The 10,509-nt window shown below is 55.9% G+C and overlaps 1 protein-coding gene across 2 annotated transcripts in view; it reads left to right on the forward strand.

Moving 5' to 3' along the window:
* Positions 1-10,216, forward strand: part of CCDC157 (coiled-coil domain containing 157) — a 15,822-nt gene extending 5,606 nt beyond the window's left edge. For both annotated transcript variants that reach the window (XM_072803217.1, XM_072803216.1), the window contains 10 exons: positions 1,498-1,756; positions 3,488-3,659; positions 4,391-5,036; positions 5,781-5,858; positions 6,211-6,401; positions 7,578-7,754; positions 7,922-8,090; positions 9,149-9,288; positions 9,708-9,796; positions 9,886-10,216. In XM_072803217.1, coding sequence (XP_072659318.1) covers positions 1,509-1,756; positions 3,488-3,659; positions 4,391-5,036; positions 5,781-5,858; positions 6,211-6,401; positions 7,578-7,754; positions 7,922-8,090; positions 9,149-9,288; positions 9,708-9,796; positions 9,886-10,135 — 2,160 coding nt within the window. In that variant the 5' untranslated portion in view covers positions 1,498-1,508 and the 3' untranslated portion in view covers positions 10,136-10,216. The remainder of the gene's footprint in view (positions 1-1,497; positions 1,757-3,487; positions 3,660-4,390; positions 5,037-5,780; positions 5,859-6,210; positions 6,402-7,577; positions 7,755-7,921; positions 8,091-9,148; positions 9,289-9,707; positions 9,797-9,885) is intronic.
* Positions 10,217-10,509: the final 293 nt, after the last annotated feature.

Raw genomic sequence — 10,509 nt, forward strand, 5'->3', positions numbered from 1 at the left:
CTGGCTTCAGATATCCGCAGACTCTAGAGGTGGATGAGAAGCATTATGTGTGGGCTGCAGGGGGAAAGGGGAACATACAGAAGGCAGGCAATGGCTCCAGACAAAGATGCTCTTTGCTGTTGTTGCTGCTAATAATAGTAATCACAAGACTAATGGTTACGATTGCTTGAATACTTTTACTGGTGTCTTGCCCTAGATCAAACAGTTTATTCATGGATACCTTTAATGGCCTCACAACCACCCGGCCTGGCTGGGGATGGTGTGCCCACGTTACAGCTGAGATAGCTAGGGCTCATAGGGGTACAGTGACTTACTTGCCTGAGGCCATACAGCCAGGAAAGGGCAGGACTGGGATTCTGTATTCACATATGATGGGCCCCCTGTCACCAGAATGATCAGGTTGGGTATGGATAAAAATATTTAGATTTTCCTCTCTTACACCTTAGAACTTATTTTTCCCCCAAATCAACATATTTTTCTTTGTGGATTCTTTTCATTTCTCTATTCAGTTCCTCAGTCATTCACTTGCCAGTGAGCCTCTACAATGGGCCAGGCCTTAGGCTGGCCATATGGGGGATTCCAGTGGCTAAGGTAGACTGGGGCCTGGCCTAGAGTGTGAAGGCCATTCCAGCAGAGAGGGATCAGGGTCCAGATGGGGGAAGCCTAGAGAGATTATCTGACCCAGCCTGGAGGGTGCTCAGGGAAGGCTTCCTGGAGAAAGTGATTTCCAGAAAGCCTGAAGGATGAGAGGAATTAGGCAGCTGATGGGAATCGGATGAGGAAAGCATGATTCATACAGAGTGGACAGATGGGCCCAGGTTCAGAAATGAGTGCCTGCCCCTGAGCCGCTCCTTGGAGCTGACAGGAGTTGGAATGCAGAGTGTAGGATGGTGGTATGGGGACTAGAAAAGGCTGGGGGGAGACTGCAGCCAGAGGTGGCCTTTCTCCTAAGGGAGCTCTGAGGGGTGTTGGCCAGTGTGACATGGTCAGATCAAGTTTGGCCCAGATCTCTAAGGTTGAAGCGCGTCATTTAGAGGGGGCAGACCTGTGGCCCTGTCAGAAGTGATTGCAATGGTCCAGGAAGGAGATGATGGTAGCTCAGTATGATCCAGCACTTCCTGTCACACTGTAGCCATGACTCTCAGTCGTCAATAGCCTGTTCAGTGGTTTGCTGAGGGAGGGGACTGTGGGTACTTCTTGTTCATAGATGTATACCCAGCCTTTAGTAGGGGTGTGGCACACCCAGGCCCTTGGAGGAACTGGTAGAGCCATGGGATTGGCAATGTAGATGTGGGACAGGGTGAAGGAGAGGGATTCTGGTGAGGTCTCTCCACAACCAGGTAACAAAGGGCTCTAGGCCTGCAAAAGACTCTTCCTCAGGGTCTAGGTTGGACTTTTAGCCTAGATCTAACCAACTGGGCATATCCGGATGCTGAAATTTCCTCCAACAGCAACCATGTGGCTCTAGCTAACAGGGATCCTCTCTGCTCACCCCAGGAATCACGAGGATGGCACACCTGCTGGGCAGCCAGTCCTGCATGGACAATCTGCGCAAGGACCTCACTGACCTTCAGGGAGCCATTGTGGACGTGTTCTCTCGTGCTGGGCCTGTGCGCTTCCCCTCCTGGAAGTTCCCTGACCGCGTGGCCTGTGACCTGGACATGGTGGCCCTGTTAGAGCACTATGACCACGTGCCAGGTGACCCCGAGTTCACGCAGCTGTCCCATGCTGTTCTGCTGGAGCTGGTCATCGACAGGTGAGGGCCTTGACCAAACCTGGTGATCTCAGGGTGCTTGCATCTACCCCTAAACCAGTAGACCAGCCTCGGGATCCCCACCCCCAGCAGGGATCACGTTGGTAACAATAGTCACCTTTAACTGAGTACCTGTCAGGAGGCTGGCCAGCTCAGGGCCCTCAGTGATCTCAGCTTCTGTCATGTGCTGTGCTTTCTGATGCTCTCCACCCTCAGGGAGTTGCTAGCCCCCCTGCAGCCCTGCACCTCCAAGGGCTGCCTCTGCAGCTTCCATGAGCTGCCTCCTTAGGGTTTCCGTGGATCGGGGATACCACAGCTGCTGCTTAGAGTTTCCATCCCAGGCCCTTTTTCCTAGTGTTTCGGGGGCTATGCTGTTCCTACTGCAGGTCACCAGGTCAGATTGGGATATGATTTTCCAGACTCTGGCTCTATTGGGAAGATTGCCCTGCAGCCCCTCCACTTCTTCGCTGTCATTAAACTTAACATGGCCGTCAGCCTTCCACTTCCTGGGGACCACAACCCAGGTTCCCCGTGTTCCAGAACCATACACATACTGAAGTCATGGAAGCCTAACAGGCAAGGACACCAGCAGCTTGGGGGTAACCTGCCTGGGGACACCTGTCCTCTATAAGGTGAAGGCTCTGAGCCACGTGAAAGTATTATTTGTAACCTGTGAGAGGCTAATACATAAGCATAGAACACATCATCCTTATTCCATGCCTTTACGTGTGCTGCGCCCTCTGCTAAGAGTGCCCTGCCCACCCCTTCCTGGTCTCTGGCCAAGCCCTGCTCATCCATCAAGGCCCAGTCTCCCCATGTGCCTGTGAAGCTATTGCTGACATGTCTTCTCCACCCTCTCTGTCCAGGCCATGCTGTGTCTTTCCAGGTGCTTTCCCACCCCTGAGTGCCACCCCAGGCAGGCACAGTCCTCCCATTCATAGCGGAAGACACCTTGGCACAGATTGGGGCAGGGCCTGAAAGCAGGTGGTGCCTTGTCCCCCAGACCATTTTTGCCCAAGACTCCAGTAGGTTTAGGATGACCTCTCTGCGCCTGGAACAAGACAAGGTTGCTTAACCTGCCCAGATGTTTTGTAAATACAATACCTTTTCCTTTAAGATAGCATGGTTTCCATTCAAATTCAAACTTGTCCTTCTAATGCCTCTCTTCCTTAAAAGCAGCTCGACTCTAATTTTGAAAATCAAAGTTAGGATAGACACCTCTAGTGTCTAGATGACACATTTCCGATGTCACAGAAGCAGCTTGCCCTGCAGAAGACGACCCTGACTAGGATCAGGAAACTGCTGGGGGGTCCCTGCCCTACATGCTCACCCTGAGGCTGTGGGCAGGCTCACAGGTGCTTGCAGGGTCTCAGCTCTGTCCTCTGTAAGGTGAAGGTTCTGAGCCACGTGATGTACTACAGCCACCCACCTAGCACTTGCCGAGCATGTACCATACAACTGAAGCGAGACCCGGTCTACCAGAGCATCCCAGTGTGGTGGCGAATAGCTGGGCAGAAGTGCTGTCAACTGGGAGGCCCAGGAGAGGCCCCCAAGTTCAGCCTTTGGGGAGGGCTTCCTAGAGGAAGTGGCTCCTGGATTGGGTTTGAAGCAGGTCGGGCAGAGCATATTCCAAGGCCCTCTAGATCCCCAGAGCCAGAGGCTACTAGTCGTGTGGTGTGCAGGCACACTGGCACCAGGTTCTGTCCTAGCTGACCCTGCCATCTCTGCCCACAGGCTCCTGCTGCTGCTTCAGAGCTGTGCAAGCTACTTGGAGAACCTTGGTTTGGAGCAGACGGTGCCCCCTGCCCGGGCTGTGGGACCCTGCATGTCTGTGGGGCTCACAGTGCGGCGCTTTTGGAACAGCCTGCTGAAGCTGGGCATGATCTATCAGCAGGCATCCCCTCAGGTGAGCTGGCTACCCTCACACCTGTCCACCCTGCCCCAGTCCCAGCTTCCTTGCACACCATGTGTGTAACTTCTGCAGGCTTCATGCTGCTTGAAGGAGACAGTGTTGACTCTGGAGCCTCTCAGTCGAGGGCCATGCAGTATGTAGTCAGCAATGCAGGCCTAGGGAGTCATGTCTGGGCTACCTGGCTGTGCTGTTTATGTTGTGGGACTTTGGGAAAAGTCCCTACCTATCTTGAACCTCACTTCATCTGTATGGTGAGAATAACAACAGTCTCTCCATTTTGCGGGGCATTGTTGGGTAATGTTAACATTAGCCCCATTTGTTATGGCTTATCCTGTAATCTTCACAAATCTCCGTGAGAAGGACCACCATCGCCATAACATGGAGGAAAGGAAAATTGAGAGCAACTATGGTGACATTAAGATCAAGCTAGTCCACTAGGCGAGAACCCTATGACGTGCAGCTGTGGCTTCACTGTTACACTCCTGGTATCATGCATGTTATTACATGGAGCCCGGGGCTGGGACAGGGAGCAGCAGAGAGTTGGCCTGTGCTTGGTAAGTTGAGGCAGCATAGAAAAAAGGTTCTCTCTCTCTCATTCACATTGGCATCAGATAATATCTAAGGATCTGCACATCAGGAGAGGCTGCACAGAATATCTCCAGGATACTGATCACCTCCCAGACCTGTCTCCCTCATCTGCTTTCCCTTTCTTTTCCTGACCACAGAAAAGGGTAAACCAAGGTGAGAACCTCACCTCTAAGCCCACAGCCAAGGGCGAACCAGCCAGGAGCCCTGAATTTGTGACTGCCAAGTTCATCAAGCCCCCCTCCCCGATGCCAGACCTGCCCCAGACCTGCCAAGAGCTGGACAGCCTCCCCATCAGCGTCCCCCTACAGTGTCCAACCAGGACTGCCAAGAACAGTAGGAGCGTTCACTCCCAGACTGTGGAGACAGCGCTGGTGCCCTGCGATGCATGCATCAGTGTCCAGGGCAGCCTGCGGGAGGTGGGCAAGGTGATCATCAGCCTGTGTCAGAGCCAGAACTTGCCCTCGTCCTTAGGCCAGTTCCAGCAGTTGGTACAGGACAGCATGGGCCTCAGGCCACTGCCGGCCACCACCATGGGCCACTGGGCAGTAGAGCAGAGCAAAGACTTGACACGCCTCACTAAGCACATAGGTGCCCTCACTCAGCTTGTTGGGCCACTTAGGGCCCAGCTGGAGGAGGCTGAGGGGCAGAAGGATGGACTGAAGAAGCAGGTGGGCCAGCTGGAACGGGCACTGCAGCAGGAGCAGGGGGAGCGGCGGCGACAGGCGGATGAGGCTGCACAGCACCTGGTGGAGTGGGAGCAGAACAAGCAGCAACTGCTCAAAGGTCTGTGTCCCTAGTTCAAAGGCCAATTCCTCCCAGAAGCTGTCCTGGAGACCCCTAGTCTCAGGGCTGGCTACAGCTTTAGCGCGGGCCCTCCCAGGAGCAGACCCCATAACAGGGCTGCAGGTACAAGTAGTTGGTGTCAAGAAACCCAGGCCAGGGAGTGGCTAAGAGATACAGAGGGAAGGCTGCTCATCAGGCTGGTTATAGCACAGGCATCTGGAGCTTAACCCCATGGGGGGACACTGGAGCTGGTGCTGTAGAACACATGGCTCAGAGTTGTTCTGTCAGAGGGCAGGGGAGCCAGAGAATTCATCTGCTCACTCCTGTGTGTCATCGAAGGGGACTCCCTGGGGAGCTACAGACCTGGTACCTCCAGCTGGCAGAGCAGCTGCCTGGGATTCCATGAAAGCCATCGGGCAAAGACACAGCTATGGCACCGGAAGTGGGCCAGCACCTGCTGTTGTTGTGAGGCCTGAGGGATTTGGGCAAGTCACTGGCCTTTTCTGAGCCTGTTCCCTCTGTGGAGGACGCTGAGGCCCAGAGAGGTGTAGAGACATGGCAGCTGGCCAATAGGAAGCAGGGTGAATGGGGGCCCAGGCCTTCTGGCACCTGCCCAGAGCTTCTGCAAACCCAGGCAACCCTTCCACACAGCAACAGCTGCCACTACCCTGCAGGGTACACTGGGAGTGAAGGCGCTGGCCAGGCCCAAGGGAACCTCTGATGGACCTCTCTCTCTTGCCATAGAAACAAGTGACCTCAAGATGAAGGTGGCCACCCTGGAGGGGGAGCTGGAGCAGCAACAGGAGTCCATGCAGGCCATGGGTGAGGAGCCCCATCATGTGGCCCTGTGCCACATGCCCTGTGTTCAGTGGTGCAGCTGGATAAGCACCCTCTGTCTCTGCCCCCTGGGCTTCTGGGGCAGAGAGAAAGGGACCACAAGGATGGGCCTGACTGGTCGCACTGTTGGGTGGGGTGCCATCTCCCACCCAGAGAGCAACTTCTGTTTGCACAACCCACTTCAGGAAGGGTTCAGAGCCCCATTTTGTGGCTGAGGACACTGAGGCCCAGAGACAGGCTGTGACCCCTCCCACCCCACCTGGGTCAGAGGCAGTGCAAGGACTTACACCCAGGATTCCCCTGCTCTGCCCCTTCCCGTGCCCAATCAATTCTGCAGAGACAAAGGCCCGGCAGCTTCAAGAGGAGGCTGCGCGCAGGGCAGAGGCCGAGAGGCAAGTGCAGCAGCTGGAGGAGCAGGTGCAACTGCTGGCCGGGCGGCTGGATGGGGCCAGCCAGCAGATCCACTGGGCCAGCACAGAGCTGGACAAGGAGAAGGCCCGTATTGACAGCATGGTCCGCCACCAGGAGGTGAGGCGCCCCCAGCACCTGGAACATCTGCAACAGAGGCTGCTGCAGGAAGAGAGCTCCACTGGTGGGGGTTAGAGGCTTATCTGTGGAGTACCTGCTCTCCAACACACACCCACTGGGGAAACAGTGACCCAAGGACAGATACAGCCAAAGGAGGCCTTGCCTTGTTCTGGAGGAGCTCCTCAGCCACCACAGCTTTGCTGCCAGATGGCTAAGAGGTGCAGGGAAAGTATAGCAGGGGGCCACAGAGGGACAGTCACCCAGGACAGCTTCTGGGAGGAAATGGCCTTTGAACTGGATGCTAAGGGCTAGTGACTAGTCTATCAGGAAGGATAGGGAGGGCAAAGGGTGAGGCAAGGCATCGGATAAGAGTAGGCTGAGGGAGCAGGTGACCTGCCATCTAGAGAAAGGGATGGGTCTGGAAACTGTCCTGACTGGTCTTCCTCTCAGAAGCTCGGTGGGGAAGCTAAGACCCCAGATAGAAGTCCCCAGCGTCAGGCATGGCCCAGGATGGGAAAGCCTTTCAGTCCCAAGCAGGTGCTCTTCTCAGTGCCCTGCGAACAGTCACAGTCACCAGATAGCAGATGTGTGCTGTGAACGAGGTGCTGGGCTTTGGCCTCTGTAGCCATCTTTTATTGCTTACCACAATGGTAAGAGGTAGATACTCTTGTCATCCCTATTTTATGGATGAGGAGACTGAGGCGTGGTAAGATTAAGGAAATGCCCAAAGCGCCACAGCTAGCCAGAGATGGAGCAAGGACTCAGAGCAGACCAACACTGGTTCTTCCGGCTTTGCATTCAGTGGGTGTCAGGAAATGGGGGTCCCAAGTGACATGGGCCGATGGGACACAGGAGACCTAAGGAGAAGGAGCACAGTGTATTGGCCAGAATTCCTCTCCGAGTGGAGACTGTCACTGGAAAGAAGAGGGGACTAGACTGATAGTCAACTGCTTTCAAGGGGGCAGGGGTTGGGGGGCCTGGCCCTGACTGGGCTGGGGGAGTACAGTGGGCTATGCACCTGTCTCCCCTCTGCCCCTTGTGCTGCACATGTGTGCACAGCCTCCCCTGTACGTGAGGCACAGGGGGAGGGTGGAAGATACTGTAGCCTCCTTTGTCTTGTGGCTGGGCCTTGCCCCATGGGCCTCACAGCCTCCCTGCCCGCCCACTCTGGCTTAGTCCCTGCAGTCCAAACAGCGAGCCCTGCTGCAGCAGCTGGACAGCCTGGACCAGGAGCGTGAGGAGCTGAGGGGCAGCCTGGATGAGGCCGAGGCCCAGCGGGCCAACATGGAGGAGCAGCTGCTGAGTGTACAGAGTGAGAGGGAACAGGGACAGAGCCAGGTCTTGGCCCAGCAGGTAGGAGCTAGCAGGGTAAGGGTGTGGGCTGGCTCTTCCCTTTCACCAGAGGGGCCTCTGGCCAGCTAAGTGCCTATAGACCTGTGCTATGTCTGGATGGGAGGGGGGTGACCCAGGGGAGCCAGGAGCCATTCCTTGGGCAAAACTTGAGCCTCTCCCTGCCTTAGGAGCTGCTGCAGAGCCTGCAACGGGAGAAGCAAGGCCTAGAGCAGGCCACGACGGATCTGCAGCTGACCATATCGGAGCTGGAACGCGAGCTTGTGGAGCTGAGGGAGCGGGAGCGGCTGCTGGTGGCCTTCCCAGACCTGCACAGACCCATTGAAGCCCAGATCCCAAGTAGGGGCCCGGAGGTGGTAGCCAGGGCATGGACAGGCAGCTGAGGGCTTACCTGGGCAAGACACTGGAGTCTGCAGCTCCTCAGCCTGCAGCATGATCCCTACCGGGTCCCCAGAACACACAGGTGCTTCATGTGTTATCTACTCTGTGTAGATGGGAACATGGAAGCCCAGAAGGGAGGTGACTGACTGCTCATTGTCGCATGGCTGAGTCCATGTGCAGGTCTAACTGCGTCTGTAGCCTGTGCTCTTTACCGTATCACATACCAGTCCTTGCTCAGCGTCCTTGTGTCCCCCATCCTGGTGTCTCCCCAAACCATACCATGGAGCTATCTCCAGGGGCACAGCCTCAGGTGTCCAATGTCATGCATCCCATGGCATAGGAGAGCTAGATACCTGTCTCAGCAGAGGATGGGATGCCAGGCAACCTAGGTTCTCATTCCAGGCCCTCCAGCCCTCATCCCGGGAGGGTGAATCCACTTGAGAGCTCTTGGAGGATCCACCGAAATTTAGCTGGTCACCATAGGTCATCAGTCCTGAGTCCTATGTGCCAGGCCCTTCCGTTGTCTTCTGATCCATGCCACAAGATGGGTAACAGCCCTTTTACAAACCACAAAACCAAGAAGCAAAGCAGGCAGCAACTTGCTCTGGTTCATGGAGTCAGAAAGAAAGCATATTATCTTCCAAGTGGTGGGAAAGAATGTCTTTGCTGAATTCCTGTGACTCATACCCCAGAGCTGGCTACATGACTTTAGACAACTCACTGTCTCTCTGGCCCTCAAAACAGGAAGCTTTGGAAAGAGATTCACTCTCATCTAGTTACAAAGTCTCCAGGGAGTTTGAGGTCCCACTCAGTTCTTAAATTCTACAATGCTGTGGTCACCTCCCAGCAGGTAGAGAGTGGGAAACAGGGATCAGGCCTCAGGAGAAGGAAGACGAGGGGGGAGGCCTAGTGCACTGATCCAGCTCAGCTGGTGTGTGTACCCTAGGAGGTCCCATTCCACTGGGCACAAGAGGCAGCCCTGGCGGGGTGAGATGAAAGACAGTATATCCCTGCAGGCTCTGGCAACGTTACAGACGACATGGAGAGGCAGGTCCAGGCCAACGACATCCGCATCCGAGTCCTGCAGGAGGAGAATGGGAGGCTCCGGTCTATGCTGTCCAAAATTCGGGAGGTAGCTCAGCAGGGGAGCCTAAAGGTGTGCAGCCTGGCTCCCCAACTTGAGAGGGCCAGCCCTTGGAACTTGGAGGAGGCCCCTGACCCAGCAAGTCTTCCGACCCCTCCCTGGGAACCTATTGAAAGCCTGCCTCATCACATGTGATTTCCATGTTTCAAGCAGGCAGGAGTGTTACAGTACTTGCCAGTTCCAAACTCCCCCCTCCAGCTCTTGTTACTTTTATTTCAACTACAACCTGGAGCCTTGTCAGAAAGCAAAACTTCCCACACTTACTGCAGCTGAGGCGGCCCTGGAAGGCTTCCCAATCCCTGCCCCTCAGAGGAAGAGGCTGCGGGTACTGGTTTGGGCCCTCTCTCCTCTCCCCCTCCACGGCAAGGACACCCTTGCTGAACAGTGCAGAGAGTTTTCCTGGGCCTTTCTGAATTTGGCTTTCTTTGCAGCTGATCCCGCAGGACCAGCTCTGGGCCCCTCCAAGCAAGGGAATCCAGAGAGCAGTGCCTGCAGCTCAGGCCCAGAAAGCATCCCCAGGGTGAGTAAGGCTTTGATAGAGGTGGGGCAGACAGGGGTGGGCTGGTCCCCTTTACTCACAAGGAATCTTGCCATCTGGTCCTCCCTCAGGCCCCTGGGCAGGCGGCACCTGCCTAGCAGCAGGACACCCAGTGCGGGCCGGACCCTACCATGCCAGCTCCAGGCATCCCCACTTCAGCAGTCCTGCAGTCGGCCCAGCAAGTCCTCCCTGGAGGACATGACCCACTCAACCAACTGTGCTCAGAACCCCATCCGGGCCTTGGCCAGGCTGAGGAGGAGACTGTCACCAGGCCAGGGACAGGCCAGCCCTGCATACCAGCCCCAGGAGCGGCCCACATAGCCTGCTGTGCAGTGGGGCTGGGAGGCAGGTGGCTGGCAACCCATTCTATGTAATAAAGCCCTGGCCATCTCCCCACAGCAACCTTGGCCTTACATCACTAGCTGAGCCAGAGGTAGAGTCCTCCCTTCCCCATTTTGGGCAGGGACCACTGAGTCCCCAGCCACGGAGGTCATCTGCCAGCAGAGGCCTGGCACACTGTGGGCCTTCAGTAAATCAGCACTACCTGCCTCCGTCCTGACAGAGCAGTGGGAGGAGGGCACACCAGAGACAAAAGGAAGCTGTAGTGCCTGGGCCAGGTGAAAGGCAATCATTCAGCCCCATGGGCAAAAGGATGGCATGGACTCAGCGACCCCTACCAATGAAGAGCAGGGTCA

This window comes from Canis lupus, chromosome 27 (genome assembly GCF_048164855.1).
Source record: "Canis lupus baileyi chromosome 27, mCanLup2.hap1, whole genome shotgun sequence".
NCBI lineage: Eukaryota > Metazoa > Chordata > Mammalia > Carnivora > Canidae > Canis > Canis lupus.